This window comes from Triturus cristatus, chromosome 4_2 (genome assembly GCF_964204655.1).
Source record: "Triturus cristatus chromosome 4_2, aTriCri1.1, whole genome shotgun sequence".
NCBI classification, from domain to species: Eukaryota; Metazoa; Chordata; class Amphibia; order Caudata; family Salamandridae; genus Triturus; species Triturus cristatus.
In genome coordinates, this window is record NC_140586.1 from 438,113,960 (window position 1) to 438,136,135 (window position 22,176).

A 22,176-nucleotide genomic window follows, 5' to 3' on the forward strand; every position below is an offset into this window, starting at 1 on the left:
CTTGCTTCACCTTACATCTGTTTAAGGGTTGCATATATCAGACTCATCGGGGGGAGGGGACTCTCCTGCATTTACCAGCTTGTCAGTTGGTTTTGCAGATCCGTTTCCAATGTCACCATTATCATGCCCACCATCCCCACTCAGAAGTTGAGTGGTTGAATAGTCCCATTTTAGCTGACTATGATCAGATCCTGATTGACCAATCTTTTGTGCTACTCCACCACTTTTTGTCTTTTTCTTATGTTTTGCTAGGGAAGGGAGTCGCTTTTGAGTACTGGTGTTAGAGAGAGAGCTATCGGAGTCCGTGCCAGAATTGTCAAAGTCTGTTAGATCACTGGGATTAGACAGTTCTGAATCTTCATTAAGAGAAAAAAAATTCTCTCCATATTCCGGTGTTCTAGGACACTCCCTCAGTGTATCAATAGGCTTAGAGTTTTTATCTGGATCATCCTTCATATATATATTTTCTTTCACGCGGCTATCCTTATCAATGACACTATCTGTTTCATTGTTAATTAGGGCTTCATGACCCTTTGCATCCCCTTGTACTGAGCTGCAAGCCCTAGTATCCACCACACAGGCGTTATCTGAATTAATATTCAAGTTATTACTCACAGTGTCCTCCACTGAGTCAGGGGTCGCCTTTTCCACCACCGCTATCAACCCTTTAGACAAAACTGGAGATAGCTCCTTCTCTGCGCTCTTCAGCTTCTCCACTGGCTTGCCAAGCCCAGAGAACATCCCTGGTATCACTCGTTGCCTTGCAGAGCCAGAGCCAGTCGCTTCTGCTGGACGCTGCTCACGCACTTTGTGCTTTGCTGTCTCCGCCTCACTGCTTCATGCCGCGGGAGTAGCGTCCCCGGCTTTCCTCATGCTCGATCCCTTCCGTGGAGCCAGCGGAGCCCTGTGTCCTCCTACTGCCTCCGCTGCAACACCACCTGTGGCGCCCTTCTCATTATGTTCCCGAAGGGGGTTTTTGCTGTTTTGGCAGCATGCTCCGGACAAGGAGCCGGGATCGGCATCTTCCTCCACAGCACTCAGCAAACACATTCAGGACCGCCTTCAGCGCCAAACATACAAATGACCAAGTAAGTCGCATAGAGATTTGGGTATAACTTTTCCCTAGGACTCGCCGTTTGTTAGCAGCTATGAGCAGATTCATTTATCCGTCTGGAAGGGGTTTTTTTCATCCATTTTTGGAGCGCTGGATGAGCAGCTTCCAGCAGTGCTCACACAGTCGCCATCTTGGAATTCATGATATTTTCAATGAGTTTAGCTGGGAAAGGTAGTCTAGAAATAGGTCGATAATTAGATGGAGTGTCAGGGTCAAGGTTGTACTTTTTTAGGAGCAAGGGCACGCCTTCTTCCATGCCATGGAAAAGATGCCTGATTGGAACATGGAATTATAGATGTTGACGAGGTACTTTGCTATAGGCTCATGAATTTGTTTGAACACTGAAGGGCCGCAAGGATCGTTTAGGGATCCTATTTCAGTAGTCAGGATAAGATGTTCAACTTATGTTTTAGAAACTGGACTAAAAATGAACATGTCAGAATGGGAGACATTGTTAACTAAAGTTTGTTGCAACGTTGGATAATGATTCCCTGATGTGTTGAATGTATTATAAATATGCTCTACCTTGTTCCAAAAGTAAAGAGCGACATCGTCGCAAAATGTTTGACTGCTGGTACATCCTTTAGCTACCAAGACTTTGGTTAGTTTATTGATCACTTTGAAGAGTTCCCTGGGTGAATCGTTGGAAAGTTCTATTTAAACTGTAAAATAACTTGTTCTTTCCTTGACCAATAGATTTTATATTTGGCCTGGGAGCGTTGGTATAATTTTTTTTCCTGAGTTTCATAGGTAAACCTCCATCTTCTCTCCTGTTTTCTACATTTTTGTTTTTCTAGTCGGAGGGCCTCTGAGTACCATGGCTCTGAGGGCTTGGTTCTCTTATATCTAGTAGGTTTCCAAGGGGTGAATTGTGAGAGGACATGGTTAAGCCAGGCAAAAAAGTCCTGGGTAGCCGTTTCAGGATCAGGCAAAGGTCGGGGTAGGTCTTCAGATAGTTGGCTTTGATGATGGCCAAAGTTTATGCTCTTCCATGCTGGGTGGACCATCTAGCCAGTTGGTAGTTGGGTTTGCCTTGGTATTTCTGAGCGCAAAGATAATTGCAGCGTGATCAGACCAAGGGAGGAGAGATAGAGCCTCTGGACTGGTGACCAAATCATGGTTGCTAAAGATGACGTCTAGAGTGTAGCCAGCAATGTGGGTAGAAGTCTGTATCAGCTGGGTAAGCCCAAAGTTATTAATAGTCTCTAAAGAGGGGCAGCAAATGTGGTCATTGAATGAGGGATACTATTACAAGGGAACTTTGCATGGAAGGGAATACACCCAGATATCTCTGTCTTTAGATATTGTAGTCAGAAATGCCAAATCCAAGTGCCTATAGATTTTTATGCTAATGCCAATTTAATGTGTAGAGGTGGGCATCTGTCATAATTCACTCCATGTGCTCTCAGGCCCACCATCAGGGGACCTACCTGTGGGGCTTTCCATTGTTCAAATTAGCTTCCGGACCTCCAAGAATTATTCGAGACCTAATAAATGTTAGCTCACTGCTTGTCCACAGTGCATTGGGATATCGTCATGTTGCATTTCTGTATTTGCATCAAACTATTGCTGATATGTTATCATGCCTGATTCTCCACCTGAGGGGAGGGTGTGAAGAGTGGAATGAGTTGTTATAGTTTAACCACAAGTATCAGCATATTGACGTAAGTTATATGATGAGTCTGACTACTGATACTATAAAATCAATAAAAATGTTTAAAAAAGAGCTTCTGGACCTCCAACTATGTGCATATACAGACTTCCATTCCTTTTGGACTCTATTCTGGAATTCCCATTCATTCCAGATATATGCCGGGTTTTGTGGAATCCAGTCTGCTTTTGCTAACAACTCTAATACCTAGAATTCCCTGCTCACTGCTTTATCTCCACATGTGCATGCTAAGGATTGCTGGAGGAATTTGGTACACCTATAGCTAGCAGGAACCAGCCTTCTGACACCTGAGACATGTGATCACAGTGAGCTCTGTTAAACCACATGTTCCTTCAGTCCAGCAGTGGTCATTCTAGCAGTGTTTTTTGTTTGACAGACCCCTTGTTTCCAGAGTTCTTGAACTTTAGTTAATCCTTTTTTTCAGAGATTCCTGAAATGGAGCTAAATTCTTGTTACATGAGCTACCACTTCTTGTAGTGCTTCCTTGATTCCTTAGCCATAGTGTTTCATTGTTCTTTGAATTGGCACTGCCTGCAGTGCATGCTTAAGTCCTGAGCTAGGACTATTTAGTACATTCTTAATCCTTGAATTTTCACTGCTTCTGTATTTACCTTTTTCCCAGTGCCTATCTTCTTTCCATTTACCTTAGTTCAAATTTCCTACCTTCCTGTTCCCCCCGTCTCTGCTTGTTTCTCCCTTCTTTACTGTTAAGCACTCCTCCTTGCTAGCCCCCTATCTATTGTGGCAGCGTATTTTAGTTCTCCACCCTCGCTCTTCCCGCCTTGCATGTTCCTGTTTGATCGTCAAGATTTGTGGGAAAATTTGACTTTCTATTTGGGGTTTCTTGTCTACTGTGAATATTGTCTTTGTGTTCATTTTATAACATAGCCAAAGGTATCAGCTCCACATACCCTGCCTTTGAATGTATGTCCTTTATTTGGGTTTTTATAATTAGTATCTGTAACAGCAATTGTGGGCAAGGAACTTAGTGAGCTTTAGTGTTACTATGTAGGGTTCTCAAGTGCTTTACCCTTCATGTCTTCTATTGTTAATGTTATTTGCTTGCTTCTCACATCCTGTGTGTTAGCTATTCTTTAGTGCCTATTCTTTCTGAGCTTTGACTTTTTTGTTCCATGTGTAGAGCGCCCCTATTGGTTCCTGAAGGAAAGTGGGTTTTTGAGTAAGGGGGATGAAGACCCTTCTCAAACAACAAACACATAATCCCTGTCAGTGTGAACCACAAAAAGTCACTAAATTAACCTGTACTTAACCCTGGGTAGCTCTGCACCAAAACAGTCAGATTTAACATAGATGCAATGTGTTAAGTATTTATGCAGCCCTCAAATAGTTATAAAGTGAAAACACAACACAAGAAAAATCCCAAACCAATTTAGAAAAATAGAGTACATTTTCATAAATTATTTGATCCAATCAGTTGAATCAGAGTTATGAATTTTTAAAGTTTAGTGAAAACTAGCACCTAAAAGATCAGAGCGCAGACCGCAGACATCTAGTCATGCGAGACGGAGTCAAAAAATATTGCTCACCGCGATAGAGCGCAGTCCAGCTACAGTAAGTGGATTGTGCTCGGTCAGCACTGACCTTCGGACTTAGAAGACACCCTGAGAAAAATGTTTTAGAATGTGAAGTTCAGCAGGGCCAGGCTGCAGGTGGTGTCCACAGAGCCGGATGAACTTGGGTTGAAGCTGCAGTGATGATTTCTCCTTTTCTGAGGGCAAGGGTCCAAGGCTAGGTGGAGGTTCAGGGCTCACACATGCTGGGTCCAGGGTCAAGATGATTGAAGCCTTTTATGCCCCTGTGACTATGAACAGGAGGCCAGCAAACTAGCCCTTGGAGTTACTTCTGGTAGTCCTGGGTGTAGGAGAAGATGCACAGCTCATCAGCAAGGTTAGTAGCTAGGGGTTAAAGGCGGCCTCCAGGCAGTACATGAGTCCTTCATGGTACAACAGCAGTTTTGCAGAGTGCACAGCAGGTCACAGCAACAGACAGTCCTCTGAGAGTCCTTCTGTAAGTCCAGTAGTGAACTGAAGAGTTAGTGTCTGAGGTCCCCTTTTTGTACCCTGGTGGCCTGATTCTTTAAGATGAGAGAAGCTTCTAGACAGTGGCTTTGAAATGCATGAAATTTTCTGCCTCCACTGTCCTGGGTCCAAGCTGGCTGCTGTAACAATGTGGGGTTGTTAGGCCCTTTGTGCGGAAGCAGGATACATGTTATTCAAGTGGGGCTGTGCTCAGCTCTCCCCCCCTCCATCCTGCATCCTGCCAACAAATGGCCCCTTAAGGCTCTACTAATCCCACTATTTTGTGACTGTTTGGGAAGAATTCACAAAGTCTAACTGTCAGTTACACCTAGTCATGTGACCCTGGACAGTCAACAGGCACAAAAGGGCTAAGGGCAGAAAAATGCCATATTTCTGATAGAGGCATTTCTAAAATTGTGATAAAAAACCTGACTTTACCAGTAAAAAGGACTTTTCACCACAATTCCAAAGACACCAGATATGACATAGCTGCCAGCTCCTGATTGGAAATTACGGTGTATTAAATGTAATAAGGAGTCACCAACGTTATCCCTGGGGAAGGGGAGTAAACCTCCCAATAATAAAAAATACGAATTGGGGAGTTTTTCTCTACCAGGACAAGTAAAACTTAAAAGTACAGGTCAAACCTTTTAATTACATAGCACCCTGCCTCATGGCTACCTACGGCCTACCTTAAGGGTGACTTATATGTAATAAGAGGAGAGTTTAAGGCTTGGCAAGTGGGTTTAAATGCCAAGTCGACATGGCAACTTGAAACTGCACTTAGGCTGCAGTAGAGTGCTACTTAATTGGTTGGCACAATGAGTGCTGTAGGCCCACTGGAAACATTTAATTTACTGGCCCTGGGTATATGATACAACACTCTTAAGTAAATCGGATATGCCAATTAGGGATATGCCAATCAAACCATATTTTAGGGGAGTGAATACCAGCACTTTAGCATTGGTTATTAGTGGTAAAGTGCACAGGTCCCTAAGGTCAACAAAATCAAATTCAGCACAAGTGGAGGGAAAAAGGAAAAGATTTGTAGGTCACCATATAGAGAGGGCCAGGTCCAACAACTAGTATTGTGTTCCCTTGTGTGTATGTGCTGGTGGCAGCCTTTTGAAGTTTAAGTAGGGCAGGGAACATCTCCTTCCCAAGCCATGGTCCCAATATGCATTCTTAATGGAGGAACCATTAACAGGTTTAGGCAACAGGAAACTCCTAGAAGGCTTTAGAAAATGTTTATGCAGGAAAATGCAAACTTTCTAATAGTGTTAATTTCAAACTTATAATCTAAAATCTGACTTTAGCATTTAAGAGGTTTTTAAATTACAATTTAAATTTTAGTCCAAACTTAGTTTTCCTATCTGCTTCCAGTCAAACCTTAGCACTTATTAAATGTATTAAGGTAATCCAATGGTATCCAATGGGAGGGTTAGGCTTTGCAATCGTGAAAAAGCAAATTTAGGAATCAGTTTTTCACTACCAGGACATGTAAAACTTAAAAACACACGTCCTACGTTTTAAATGTAATGCACCCTGCCCTATAGGCTGTTTAGGACCTACCTAAGGGGTGACTTAGATGTATTAAAAAGTAAGGTTTTGGCCTGGCAAAAGGTATATTTTGCCAGGTTGAATTGACAGTTTAAAACTGCACTACAGTCTACAATGGCAGGCCTGAGACATGTATTAAAGTGCTATTTTGGTGGGTGGCACAATGAGTACTGCAGGCCCACTATTTTTCGATTTCCATATCTTAGGTGCAAGGACTACCATATACTAGGTATGTATAAGTAAATTAAATGTGCCATTCATGTGTTGGACAATGTTACCATGTTTTAGCAAGGGAGCACTTTAGCACTGGTGCACAGTCCTAATGCCAAGAAAAGCGATTTCCAAAAACAGGAGCGGTGAAGGCAAAATGTTTGTGGATGACACTTCAGAGAGGTCCAAGTCCCCTTTATCATCTAACTCTGTATGTCATCACATCATCTCTCTAACCAATACTCTGTAACTTTTTCTACCTTGCTACCAGTCCTTATCAGAGTTCCTGACACATTCTCCTTTATATTCTTGTGAACCATGGTTTGGGCTTTTTGTATTGCTTGTAACAGGGATAGAGGCAGAAATGTAAACAGGTGTAGTTGGAGGGTAGATATTTCCTTCTTTGTTGACCAAGATGTCTTATCGGAATTCCAGAGAAAGATAACAAATTCTATGACAGCATTAGCTGCTCCACACCTGGGGATATATATTGGGATGCATATAAAATATACGTTCATGGAGTACTTATAGCTGTGAGTGCTGAAAAAAGCTTCAGGCTAACGATCTTCTATAGAAAGAAGCTGCATTTCCAGCAACTCCCTGTGTGCAGCAGCAATGTTAACTCTCGCAGGAGGCTTGGAGCCGGCTGGGACTCTGGGGGCCTTGAGGCTCCCCTTTTGAATATATATAATTTAAGACTGGGCCCTTAGGGATGGGATCGCCAGAGTCAAACTCAGCCCCGGGAGGGGACCTGCACAGCCCCACTCCCACAGTAAGTCAGGGTCGGGCCCTGGGGATGGGTCCCTGGGGCCATTCTGGCCCTGATGCAAAAATTAAACCTCAACAGTAAGCACTTACACATATAAACATAGCATGTGCCCCCGATGAAGCTTCACTTCTGTAAAGGACATATGATCCTAACTCCTGGGCTTGTTGAAGGCAAAGCAAGTGTGTTTTCGCGGCAATTCCATATTGAAAATGATCTAAAATCCTTTGTGGAGGTGAATGCATTGTTGATCTATTGGAGCACAATCTGTATATGACTGTGACAAGTGAGTTCTTTCTTGTCCTATCCTGGTGAGAGCCGAGTTTATGATTCTCCCTTTACCTGACTACGAGTATAGAAATGTGCAAATCACTTAGAAGCTTCACCCGTTTGGCCCAGCCCGCCTTAGTAGTATGCAACAGTCTTCCTGCCTTTTGCCATAATTATGCACATCTTAATAAGCGCCCCCTCAGCGCATTTCCCTCCGAATTTGTTGAGGAGTTCTTGATGGTTAGGAATATGAGGACATCTCCACCAAAGAAGCACTTACTTCATACAGTTAAGAGGAAAGACCCTTGTTTGTTGGAGATTTACCACTTCGTAGGCTTGTTGTCTTCTTTATAGGACGATTCATACTATCACATATTTCTGGATAAAGAAGAACCAGGAGCAATTACATTGCCTAAATGTGCTCAAGGTCACTGATAACATTTCCTCGTGCTTCATTACGCAGCTGTACTGTAAAATACATACTGGACAATTACCCAAGGAAGTTGCACTTAGTAATTAACCAGTAGAAAGTACTCCACTTGGGTAGATCTTTTGTGTGAAACTGTGGACTCTTGTTGGATAAAAGGACAGGTGCGGTTCCTTTGTGGCTGAGTTACTTCTCCTTCCTGCTGATCGCTTCATTTTAGAAAAATTTGTCAGAAAAATTAAACCAGTTCTTGTTTTCATTGTTTAAATTGCAGCAGTAATCATGCTTTGTGAGCTGCCTTTCCTGTTTGCTCATAGTTCTGGTGTAGACTTTATGATGTCACAACTTAGTTTTAATAACATATCAAGACACTGGTGGCGCTCGGTGCAACAATCATTTTGCTGCCCCCCTACAGTCCTCCTTTTTCACGAATTCCCATACTACCACGCTCTAACAGTGCCCCTCATATCCCCATAGTCACTCTCTGACATATATTTAATTTTTTTATTGCGCTACTCATAGTTCACTCAAACTCAGTTCTGTGATCTGCATAGTACACGTTCATTGCAGCAGGCACATTAACCCTCTGCGCTACTTTAGGATCAATCAAAACTGCCACTAGTCTAAACTCTATCTCTCCCCAGCAGGAACGTTAATCACCAGAGTTATCTTGACATGTTTATCATTGCCTGAAGACATCCTGGACATGCAGGGAACTCTGCTGCAGTGCTTTTAAACCCATAAGTTATTTTGAAATACAGCACCCCCCCCCCCCCTCCCTTTTCCCAGCCAGGTCAGCGCCTAAAACTGGCTCTGTTTATTATTGTTGAGCAGCTACAGCATTTACAGTTGACTAGAGAAATCACTCGACTGTGGAACGACAATTAGAGACAAGATTGTTTACAGAGATTGCACACTCCCATAATGTGATAAATAAACACGACGTGTTTTTGAAAGTTCATAAATGATTTATGTGTGCAAAACGCTTCGCGATGAAGCTGCTCTTGTTATGCCAAACTGCCTTTAAGTCTCTAAAAACGGGTGAATTTATCAATACGTTCTGCCTGGTTAGCAAAAATAAGGTTTGAGTGCCATCTAGTGGTTCTCTTTAAAAATGCATTACTTTCAGCTGTATAAATGAACGGTGTAGATAGTATATGCGTAAAGCACAATGCTCTATAGAAATTTAGGCGCAAATACACAAGATCTGTTTGTCTTCTCTGAAAAAAATGCTTTGAACCACTGAAGGCAAATTTTAGTAGTTACACATTTGAGCCAGAACCATAAATCAGTTTTTAACTTTTCTGTTTATCACGGAATTTCTAGATTCTTTTTTACAATATACTTTGGGGTATATTCACAAGAACGTGTGATAACTACCGCTAGAGTAGCTTAACGTAACTCTCAACATCGCAGCCTATCGTGGGAAAATTACGCCGTGCCAACCAAGTATTCACAACGCGGCGGTAGCATGCAACAGTCACCAAATAACGTGTCAAATGGCTGCGCAAAAATCAACGCCACGCCGCAAAAAATGCGAAACGCGAACGGAAGAAATCATGCGATGAGGCCAATCGTGGGCCAAAAAGTTGCGAAAACCAGCCACAGGCCTGCAAATCTCACGTGTCTGGCGGGAAAATGCACCACAAAAACCACAGAAACAACACACCAGAAACAAGCAAAAGTACGTAGCAACATGGATGCACCCTGACCCAGCGCAGAAGCCAACGCGAACCCCACAACACCCACAGACCACCAGCAAGGAACAACGGGGATGACCAAGGAGAAGAGGGAGAGGAAGACGTGGTGCAGTCTGCAGCAAAACAAGATCAGTGTCACAGAGGTGACAGAACACTACCATCAACTGACGCACAAGTAGACCACCTGGAATGCAGTTGGTGTGCCGAGGAGGCCAATCGAGGAGGCCAAGAGGCGCTGGCATGCGTGACAACCTAAAAAACCCGCTGCCAAAAGGAAGGCTGCAACAGCGACAGGAGGTGGCAGTCCTGCGCCACAGGAGGAGCTGGAGGAAACCGAGGCCACAGCCACCATTGTGGAGGCGGTGCAAGGAGCAGGGAGTACGGACACAGCTCGAGAGGACCTGACGCAACACCAACATGGTGAGTAACGACCAGAGACTGGGGGGACGGGGGAAGATGGGCACAATGGCACACATGCACAACGAGGTGTAGCACACTGCACACCCACAATCACCCAGGATCCTGTCCCTGATCCCCTTGGCACACTGCAGCACACACACATAACAAGAACAGCACACCCACATTGAAGACAACGTGGTACAATGTGCAAAGCCAACAATGCAGAACAGAGGACACTACTTGCTCTGCACATGCACAGAAACATGCCTACTACATCTGACAGAGCTGGAAACTGTGAAATGGAAATGTATGCGTACAACCTCACATCCGTCATGTAGACCAAATGTACACTGTCCCGCAGAAGAATCCAGCACCTCTCAAACAGTCACAGTGTACATTGTCATACAGTATGCATGTAAACCAGTACAATGCGCCAACATACATGTCAACACAATGTCAACATGCATCTCCCCTTCACATTGCAGAGGGGCACACAACACCTCCAGCAGAGCACAGAAGACAACACATCTGTGATGCCAGAGAGGACCACCACACCTTCGACACCGACGCCCTAAAACAGCCCATGGATATCCCACACAACCCACCACCAGGACCGGGCAGCCAAGCTACTTAGAGGAGAACACAGAGCCTGCAACAGACCACACAGCAGGATGCACCCGCAAGCACAGCTGGCTCACAACACTTCACCCACCCACACATGGCACCCCAATGCCATGTGTCAGCACGCCAAAAGGAGGTGGCCCAACAGTTGTGGGTGGGCTCTGAACCCATGGAAGGTGAACTAGATCCCATACAATGGTGTCTATTACCCTTCAGGGACCACCTACACCCCACAAAGGAGAGCCATACTGCCATAGAGACACATGCAGATGCACATTCACAGTACACAACCACGCCCGGGGGCCAGCACATATCGGTCACACACCCACGTTGGCCCTGCGTACAATGGCCCAGGCCACTTCCCTTATGAATTGAGTGGGTGATGACAAAGCTACATATCCATGCTCAAACCTAATACCTGCAGTGACATGCCTGCATCCGCTGTACAGAGCACAAAAAAAGTCATAGGGCCCTGGGCCCCCATGCATACAATAAGACCACAGGGACACATGCAGACATTATGTTCAACTGGCTACGGGCATGTGTGCCTGGCCCCTTTATTGGCAGGGCCACATGTACAGTGATGCCTGTGCTGGATGTGTGTGGGGTGGATGCAAGCTAGCCCTCAGGGAGTTGTTGGTGCTAGCAACAAATACAACAGTTAACACAATGAATACGTAAACAGACAACACCAGCATCCCAGGGACAACTGCGGAGCATCATGGAGGTAGCCTGAGCAAGTCCAGAGGGCACACAATGATCAAATAGAAGTGTCCGTGAGTTGCAGCGCACTGAGGTCTGGGCACTACAGCTGAGCGCGCCCATGTGAAGAAAAAGTCTCGGATTGTGTCACTTCGAGATATTCCTGATGCAGATGCAGTGGGGTGTGTTAGACTTGCATCATCTTCCTCATCAACGTCACAGGTCTCCCACACTGCTTGAGGTGACATCGCTGCACAACCTCTTCACAGCATAAAACTCAATCAGTAACGGACGATGGCTTGTGGTGCACTGAGTCAATGGCACCTGGAGTGCCTAGCCGGGTATCAGTCTGATGATGGCATCCACGACAGTTGTGAGCAACTCCGTAAGTCTGTCAGGACCACCATTTCGACTCTGGCAGATGGCGGTTGGAGGTGGTCCTGGCGGTGGTGGTGTGTGCCTCCTGCGGAGAAGCGATGTCCGGGCCGGTCAGGACTCGATATGGTGTGTGAGCCCTGGTGCACCGCAGTTGAGGCCGGAGGCAGCGGACAGCACAGGGCCACAGACACAGTGCGTTGATGACCCTAAGCCCATCTCCTCAGAGGCCATCTAATATCTCAGAAGAAGGGGTCCTGGACTTGATCAGCACAGAGTTAGTAGCTCCGGATGCACTGCGGCCGGCACAGGCACCCTGCCACAGGACGGTGACTTCCGGTGCACTGAGGTAGGTCCACGCGCAGTGAGCGGGTCCTCATCAATGTCGAAGGTGAATGTGGTGGAGTCTTGCTGGGGACAGAGGAAGGTGTCCTCCAGGGCATGATGCAGAAGGTCTGATGTTATCCGGAAGCAGCAAATGGTGGAGTGGAAAGCAACAGCCTCGTTTTCACCACCAATTCGTTATCAGCTACATGAGGATGAAAACTAACCCCTAGTCCATAGACTCAGACGCCACATATGTATGACCAGAGAGTGTCCATGAATGTTGGGGAACAGACTTAGTGGCACCGGTGCTGAGAGGGGATGCAGTCTGCGATGATGCCGGTACACTGATATGAACTCCGCCATCGCTAAATCAAGACTCTGTGACCTACTGGACCGCAGTGTAGGCCGGAGGCAGCGGTCAGCAGTGGCCCACACCCACTTGTTGTTGGCTCGCGATGCACAGAGTTAGTGACACCAGGGCAGTTGTCTGTAGTGTTCGATCACCTCCGTAACGATGATCCTATTCCCTCCGGACTGCAACGCGTCATCCTCTTACCTTGCGTGCAATGATATGTATTCTGCCTTTGAATAATCAATGTTCAGTTCCCATTCTGTGACCTACTCTTGCGCAGCGTTGGCCGAGGGCAGTAGTCCGCGTAGGCCCACAGACATGTGTGGTTGTAATGCTATGCACGGACTTGGTGGCACCACAGCGAAGGGAGTATAGTGACATGAATTCTACCATAAATAATGTTCACTGCCATGATGTAATCAAGACTCAGTTCCAAATGTGTGACCTATTTGACCGTGGTGTAGGCCGCAGTCGGCAGTAGAGTACGTCAACGAGAAAGGAGTAAAGCGGGCCTGTGTCGTGGAGCCGTGATGGTGTGAGAGGTTGTCAAGGTCGCGGGCCTCGGGCTTGGAGCTTGCGCAGGCACGTGGTGCGCCCTACTTGACACACGCCGGTGTCGGAAGGTGATCAGTGTGGCCTGGCTGCGAAGGGGCGGGCCTGACGGGTTCGGGGTCCAGCCCGCCGGGTTACGGCAGGCGCACAGGATCGCAGGCAACTCCGCTCATGAGGACAGAGTCGGCCTTGTAGCGTGGTGAGAGGCGCCACCCTGGCAGAGACGTTGGGCTTTCCGGAAGAGGACCACGCCCAGGTTACATGCTTTTTATTCACACCCCTACGCTGGCCTGGCGCACACTGGACTATCCTACTCCGCTCACGCTTTCGGGGGGGACGTAACAGGCAACTTTTCCGCGAACTCACCCACTGGCTGGGGTGACATGGTTGCGTCCACTGTCCACTACACTCCATACACCAGAGGTGTATGTCGCCATCGATATGGGTGTGTTCGGCATCCTGCGGTCTGTTCAGCACATCTCAGCCACGCTTGGCATTGTGTACTTTCCCAATCATGGCTCTCCTGCATCCTTCACACATGCCTGGTTGCCACCTCTCCCCACATTGGGCTAGTGTGTGGCAGAGGTGGCATGCCTTTGATGGCTCATGTTCACGGCTTGGCCAGGTTACCATTGTGAGTTGCTCTGTCGTGTCTGGTGGGTGCGCATTTTGTTTTGCATGTTGGTTGTGATTTTGTGATGTGTGCATTGCCAGGGTTGTGAGTTGCATGGTTGTGGAGTTGAGGTGAGTGGGGTGTTCATTTGGAACTTGCCAAGGGACTGTGCATTTCCCTTGGTGCCATCCTGGGATTGCTGGTTGCTGCTGGGCTGTCGGAAGATGAAGGGACCATGCACACTGGCTGGATATTTGGAAGCGAGATTGGTGGATGTTCCACGGTGTTCGGATGTTGCCTGCACATTGATGTGAGACATGTGCTTACTGTTGCTGTGATTGTGTGCTGTGTCACCAGGGGGCACAGATGTGACATGTGTGCTGTGGATTGCCCCCAACATGTGCGTGCATCCAGCTATGGTGTATGGTCCTTCCTTAATCTCTAGCAGATCCTGCACATTGTGTTGGACGTATAGGGACTGGGGTACCAGGCTGATGGTGATGTCCAGGACAGGTGTGAGGGACTTGGATGTGGCTGGCTGTGAGACTCATCCAACTCTGGTGGGTGTTGTTTGGGGGGTTCCAGGGGCCTACAGTTGCAGCACAGCCAGCAGCTTTGTGTGGGGTGGGTTTTTGGTTGTCCGCTGTGTTTTTGCTGTCGGCCTATTGGGCGATGATGGTCAGGATGCGTAGGATGGTTGTCCTTTTGTGCCTGTAGTGGGCAATGACATTGTCAGGTGTTGGGTCTGCGAGGCTGGTGCGTTTCCTGGGGGTCCGCTGTCTTTGTCTGCACAGCCTCTGTGGTGGTTTTGGGGAGGGTTCCGGGTGGGTGTTGGGGTCCTGGGGTGGTGGCGGTGGGTGTTGTGGCCCTCTTGGGTGTCCGGGCTGCATGACCAGTGGCTCCGTGGCATCTGTTGCCCTTCTGATGTGGCTGTGGGCTGGGCTCCCTTTTGTGGTGCAGACTGAGGTCCGACTTTGCACCAGGTCAGAGCAGGTGTTATTTTCCTGCTGCTAACGCGCCTTATCGCCTGTTTTGTGTTCTTAACACAGTTCTGGCTTGTCGTTGTGAAAGTTGTGGAGTGGTGTTGATGCAGCTTTTTGCACGGAAATGCCTTCTCTGCATCTCATTAGCGATAGTTGCGGGGGTCATCTGTGGCGATGTTTTTGGCAGCTGCTATTGCGGGTAAACTGGTGCTGTGGGCTGGTAACACCAGCTTGTTATTGGGGTGATAAGTTTCTTGCAACTTTGGCTTCGATAAAGTGCTATTAACTCGGCTACAGTTCCTTGTGAATATTCCCCTTTATTCCTTCCTGCACATGGCCTTTGGATATGCTTAATTGGTGTTAGCTGCAGTGCTTGACTCAGGCCAGTCCCTGCATCTAGCCCGCTGTGGGCTGCCAACACCTGTCCCCCCTGTATTCGGCTGGGGACAGCTGTGGTAGGCCTCAGGGCATGGCCTGTTACCAGGCCCTACCCCCTATCCTCTGCAGGCACTCAAACAATGCTGCACACACCCTGCCCTGCAGGACATTTGGTTGTTCCCCGCTCTGCCTTTTTTTCTGCCTCGCTCTTTCTCTATGTCTTATACCCATCTTTCTTTTTTAAAATCTGTAGTAAAAGTCACAAATCAAATTCAGTACAAGGTTTTTTCACACAATCGTTGACGATTCCACTGCTTAAAATAGAGGTTTGCGAAATTGTACTGACTCAAGAAACACTTGATGTTTCTTGCATTTTTTCCTGATGTGGTACTCAAGTTTTCCATTGTACTGGGTCTTCACCACTCCCTCAGCCTCGCCCCCTCGGCCTCCCCCCCCTCCCCGAAAAAAATCACTCCTCCATGCAGGGCTTTAAGTGGGTCGGGTCCCTCTGGTGCTCAGCACTGGCAGTTCTAAAAAGCAGGCGCTGAGATAGATCCCTATCGAGCTCTCAATTTTTGCCCTCTAATGAAAAAAAGAATCTTACCTCTACAACAGTACTACTCTTCACTGCTTTTGATGTAACATCAGAGACTTTTTATAGTTCTTTCAGTCTCATCATTTTACAACTGAAGCATTTTCAATAATATGTACAATGAAGCCATAGTTGTTGCTTATTTATCTTATGCAACTAACAGCCATTGACAAAGCAAATAGTCCTGGCATGTTGTTGGTATAATGTTACTTGTGCTGTGTATGGATGCAATATCAGAAACAGCAAACTCCCAGTCGGGTAGCACACTACGCTAAAACACATTTTTGGCTTAGGTGTTTTTAAGCCACGCACTTAATTACATTGGCCACGCCCCATTCAATTAATCAATCAGGATTTGTAGAGCATGCCTGCTTCACCTGTGAGGGTCTTAAGGTGCTGTTGGATCATCCTGCTTATTCTCCTATTGGTTGAACATCCAGGTGTTGAGGTCCTTCCTGAGTTGCTAGAGCGATGGTGAGGCTCTGAGGTGCAGGTGGAGGTCATTCTAGGTCTTGGCTGCCAGATAGGAGAAGGAGCGGCCTCCGCTGTTTGTCTGGTGATACGATGGGTGGCAGCTAGGCAGAGGGATCAGGATCTGAGTTTCCTGGTAGACTGGTGAAAAATCATGCATCGTTGAGGTATGCAGGTCCTTCATTGTGTAGTACCCTGTATGCGTGGGTGAGTAGCTTGTACTGGCATCTCTTCATGAATGGTAACCAGTGGAGTTTCCTGAGGTGAGGGGTTATGTGCGTCATTCTGGGGAGGTCGAGAATGAGCCTGGCCGCTATGTTCTGGATCGTCTGGAGATTCTCCATGAGTTTGGCTGTTATTCCTACATAGAGGGATTTGCCATAGTCAAGTCTGCTGGTGACAAGAGCATGCGTGATAGTTAGTCTGGTGTTGGTCGGGAGCCATCTGAAAACCTTCCTGAGCATTCGGAGCATGAAGAAGCAGGCAGTGGAGATGGTGCATATTTGCTTTTTCATGGATAGCCAACTGTTGAGGATGATGCTTAGGTTGCAGGTGTGATTTGTGGGCTCAGCTACGGGGGCAACATTAGTTGTTACAGTGTGTGTCCTTGCATTTCCGAAGATGACTTCTTCAGCCTTGTAGATATTGAGTCTGAGACAGTTGTTGTTCATTCATTTGGCAATCTCTTTCATGCATCTTTGGAACTTGTCTTTGCTGGTCTTTGGATTGTTTGTCAGGGAAAGAATGAGTTGGCTGTCGTTGGCATAGGAGAGGATGTTGAGTCCATGGCTTTTGACGATGTTGGCCAAAGGGGACATGTATGTGTTGAAGAGGGTTGGCCTGAGGGATGAGCCTTGAGGTACACCGGAGGTGATGTTCTTAGGGAGCGTGGAGTAGGGAGGAAGAATGATTTTCTGTGTTCTTACTGTGAGGTATGATGCGATCCACTTGAGGGCTGCTCCTTGGATTCCGATCTGGTGGAGCCTGTTGATCAGTGTGTGGTGGGATACTGTGTTGAAAGCTGCAGATAGGTCGAGGAGGTTGAGGGCCACTGTTTCTCCCTGTTCTAGCAGCATTCAGATGCCATCTGTGGCTGCGACTAGAGCTGTCTCTGTGCTGTGGTTTGAGAGACCCCCAATTAGAGTTGTCTCAGTGGTGTGGTTTGAGAGCCCCCCCCAGTTTTTTCATCCCACTTAAAGCCCTGCGTCCAGGGTCAAACAACTTCCATGGTGTCTGCATGTTGATGTGGACTTCCCACAGTGCAAAAATTGTGATTCTACCAATCCACGATTTTCAAGACGGGGAAAAAAGCCCTTCTCCCAGCAATACCATTTGTCAAAAAATTCGAATGGAATTAGCAGGAGTCATGAATCACTGAATCTCAACCTCAGATGGCATAGATCAACAAAAGTGTTAGCCCCTTTAAACCCTTTAAGCATCTTTTTAAAATGCTTACATCTTGAGAATTACTGCACAGTGGCCACGCACCATGAACTGGAAAAGGAAGTGGACAGTCCTATGTAGAGAGTCCCTAAAACTTATCTTGTCTCTATTTCTTTGTCTTTTTGCCTACCTCTACGTCCCCCAAAGTAGTTTGCCATTGAAGAGGCCAGCAGGAAGCAGGAGAAAATATCACAAAAAATGACAAGCACTGGTAAAGCCAATATATTTGATGTTTGTATGGCATGTGGATAGGAGGTTTTCAAGCTGACGTCAAACTTATCAGCTTAGTCTGTGCTTGTCTCCTTGGCAGCACTGGAGAGTAAGCCAAAACAAAAGCTTTTTGAAAATGGACGCTTCAAATTTATTTTTTGCAGCGTCCATCTTTGAGATACTTTTATCAGCCCTCATCTTTCCTCAGTGTTACCCAGCCATTCGCTGTTTATTTTCGGGCATAAATTAGTTTCTCATGCATTCCAATGGAGGTCAAAGGACACACCTAATAAGATACCCTCCCAGATCGCTGCATTCCACCTCCAATAAAATGGCATCAATACCTAGGTATAAGCATGCCTTCTGGGGCAGCAGAGACTTTGTCGTGGGAGCCGCAAAAGCCTGGAACTATCTTCCCTTTCATATCAAATCTATGTCAAATCTGCTGGCTTTCAAGAAATCACTAAACGCCTGGCTTTTTATGACCTGCTAAAAATCTATCCGGGATCCTTTCTTTTGCAATTTCTCAGCTAGCGCCAAGACGCCTGAGGGCATTCGAGCGCTCAACAAGACCATTTAACATAACATAACATAACGTAACGTAACTGAAAAAATTGTGAAACCAAAATACTACTCTGGGCTGACTCACGATGTGATTGACCACTCTCACAGAAATCTCTGAAGCTTCTGGAGCTAAAGAAGCCTGTGACTGACGCAGGCGGACTCCAAGCTCCTTTAAGGATGTGTTGAACACACTTTCTTCAATTTGAATGGCACAAGTGCTATACAGGTCAACTCTAAAAATATAAGAGGACGAGGGAGGGAAAGGGTGGGGAGAGAAAAGCAGGAGGGCACTCGACACAGTGCTGGAAGATTAGCAGCATAACGCGGCAGTGGTGACCTTCTTGTGGTGAATAGTCCTAGAACCATCAACCCAATTTACATCTAATCATTCTCACCTAACTCATTGCACAGTTCTTGACAGCCAGCCGACCTAGCCTTATCCCTCTAGATTGTTATTAGATTGCATGTGAGGTCCTGCACAGCATATCGGTGCAATATAAAACACATAGGGAGAGGAGTTGGCCTAACGGCTAGGGCGCTCGACCTCGGACGTGGGGAACTGGGTTCGAGTCTCGGTAATGACGCTAAACCTCCTGTGATTCTGGGCAAATCACTTAATCTCCCTGTGCCTAACAAAAGTGAATGTGTGTCCTCATGTCATGTAATGTAACCTAACTGCTGCTATGTAAAGCGCTCCGATACCTGACTGGATTCGGGTCAAGTTCGCGCTATATAAAACTCTGCCAAAAAAAAAAAAAAACGTACATAAATACATATACAGTAAAACAAGCAGGTAATGTTTCGGTTAACCTTCTTCCACTCATTTCAGTTTCTAAAGAATGGATGATTGAATTCAGGTTTGATTATTAGATTACCTATATAGTTATTCCATTTATTAAATGCAATGGCAAACCCTTGAAATAATAACCTTTAATTACTTTTAAAACAACGAGGTTGAATATCATCAACTCTGTTATATATATAGTTAAATATTTGTACATATAGAATATATTTTATTTGAAGTAAAGTTTGCAAAAAATATGTAATATTCTGTATTCAAGGTGTTGTCATGTGTTAATGTACGCCGAGACAAAGTAAAAATACATCATTCATTCATTCCTTCAGTAAATCTTTGAGAGCTGAACCACGGGTGTGTTGGCATCATGGGAGGTTTTATCCCCAGTGGTACAGAAATTTATACATTTAGGAGCTCATTCAGGTTGTGAGCAAATAATGAAAAAAATACTCAATTACTCAACAAGTTCACTGTGTGTGTGGTTTCAGGTTTCTTTTGTTAAAACCACACAGTGATGCAGTAAACTTCACAGAAAGAGATGCAGGTTATCACAGGTAAAAAGGCACTATTCTGATAAACATGCAAAAATATGCAGCAAAGTTTTAGCGCATACAAGTCATACATTTGTTCAACAAGCAATATGTTGAGGTGGTAGTGAGTGGCTGCATGTTAGCGCCTCCTGGTTTTTCATTGGATTCTAGATGGGCAGTTTTTGCAACACGAGTGTAACTGAGGATATTGTTTCTTTTGTGCAATATAACGTGGCATTTACCCAATGTGTTTCTACTCTTTATTGTGTGGCCATGTGCAGGGATGATTTTATTAATCCCCATCTGTTTGTATGTTTTAACAGGATCTCCTTGATAAGAAGCGGAGACAAACTACAGTCTCAAGAGCACTTGATCGTGCAGGAGTACCTTGACAAGCCTTTTCTCATGGAAGGTTACAAGTTTGATTTGCGGATTTACATTTTAGTGACCTCCTGTGACCCACTACGAATATTTTTATATAATGATGGACTTGTGAGAATGGGTACTGAGAAGTATTATCCTCCCAGTGAATCGAATTTGGTAAGTGGAAATATGCATGTAAATAGTAGATCCTTACTCAAATATATAGTATACGTTTCACATTTAACTGGTATGCTAAAGAGCTGGTGGGGAAAAATTTCAGAAAATAATCCTTGAACGTTACTTTATCAATAAAATTGTATTGTCATAGTGAAATGTAGGAAAGTGGATTATTATGTGGTGTGGTTTTGCAACCTCACCATGTAAGAATGTCGCAATCTTTAACATGTCCAGTGAGGTTTCTTAAAGAAAACCTTTAGCTCAGTCCTGGGTAGCTGTAGCACAGAGCAGTAAGGCTTAATCAAAGCAATCAGAAGTACCAAAATGACAGGTAAGTGTGAAACAGAACATAATAAAATCCAACACCAATTTATAGGAGTAGAGTGTATTTATATCTTAAATTAGATTAAAAAATGACGAAAATCCAGTAAGGGGAATCGGGGATATTATTTGTAAAAAGGTAAGTAAATTCTTCCATGTTCCAATAAATATTTGTAATCTGTGTCACATTTCCTGAGATAACAGGTTTGCATGGCTACCAGTCTTCTCTTGGACTGGCCAGAACAGGTTAGGAGCCAGTCACGAGGACCACTCAGGTCCAGGCAGAGTTACCTGTCAGGTCTAGCAGTCCCAATGTTCTCACAAAAGATTTCACCTGGATTGCGGTTCCCGCAAAGAAGTCATCCCGATGCTGGGGATGCAAGATGTTGAGAAAATGCTAAAGATGCTGAAGATACTGGAGCTGAGAAAGAGATGCAGTGGCTGTGCCTGGGGCCACCCTAAGGTCCACAAACTTCAAGGGTTGTCTCCAGTCTCAGGTCTTGATCTCCCACGATGACCCAGTGAAGTCCAGTGCAGATCCAGTTGCCACTGATTGACTGGTCTCCCTTTACAGTGGTCTTCAGTGGTTGTCCACAGGTGAGTGTCTCTCTCTTGCAGGAGGACCAGGGTCCACTTTGACAATAGCAATAGACTTGGGAACACCTCAAGCAGGTCAGGAATCGTGCTTTGAACAGACACCTCAGAGTGCAGCGGTAGGCAGGCGACCCTAGGCAGCTCATTCTCAAAAGTGCAGACATCCTTCTGTTTTTGTGTCCCTGGTGCTGAACAAGTGGCTAGCCACCTAACCCTTGGAGTCACGTCTTCTGTCCTGGCACTAGTGGATCCTTTTAACGCAAGAGACCACTGCAGGGGCTGTCCTCTTTACAAGTCCCTAGGGTTCAGCAAATGCAGTCCAGTCTTTGGTTCTGAATCTTCTTGCTGGGTCCAAAGAGCAGTAACGCAGTCTTCCTTCAGTTCTGGGCACAAGTGGAGCTCTTCTTCCATGAGTAGGCTCAGCAGGCACAGTCCTCTTTGCCAGTCCTTTGAGTTCAGCAGGTGCAGTCCTTCCTTGGTACAGTCGCTCTTTGCTGGGTTTAGGGAGCAGCAGAGCAGTCCTTCTTCAGCCTTCTTGCCAGTCGAGCAGTGATCGGAGGACTGCTGGTGAGGGGTGCTACTTTAATGCCATCTTCTCATTTGTGGGAGAGAGGACTCACTAGCCAATTGGGCAGTAGTTCCCAGGAGGCAACCCTTCCTACTTTACATCATGTTCTGGGGGTTGGGAATACCACTCGTTAAAAAGCATGCCATTACAACGTAAGTCGTTACAACGATGGGTTGTTACATCGCATGCCATTACAACGCAAGTACGTTACAACGACTTGCTGTAGGGGGGCGCTGTAGTTTGGAATAGTATAATTTACTATTCCTACTCCAGTGTGAGCAACAGTGGAGAAGGTGTTGGATTAAAAATCCAACAAATCCAACACTTTCTGCCCCCTAGGGCCATTAACTTGGATGGGACAAAGTTCCAACACAGTAGATTTCTGGCGCCGCGATGTTTTAGAACGTCCTGCCACTGAGGTTGCACCAACCCTGGTTTGGGGGCCACGGAGCTCCTAGAAATGGAGAGTTCACGCAGTGGAGACCAA

The 22,176-nt window shown here is 46.0% G+C and overlaps 1 protein-coding gene across 1 annotated transcript in view; it reads left to right on the top strand.

Annotated features, from left to right (window-relative positions):
• TTLL7 (tubulin tyrosine ligase like 7) overlaps positions 1-22,176 on the top strand; it is a 925,222-nt gene that overhangs the window by 320,612 nt on the left and 582,434 nt on the right. The window contains exon 9 of the mRNA XM_085600119.1: positions 19,990-20,206. Within this exon, the coding sequence (XP_085456245.1) occupies positions 19,990-20,206 (217 nt within the window). The remainder of the gene's footprint in view (positions 1-19,989; positions 20,207-22,176) is intronic.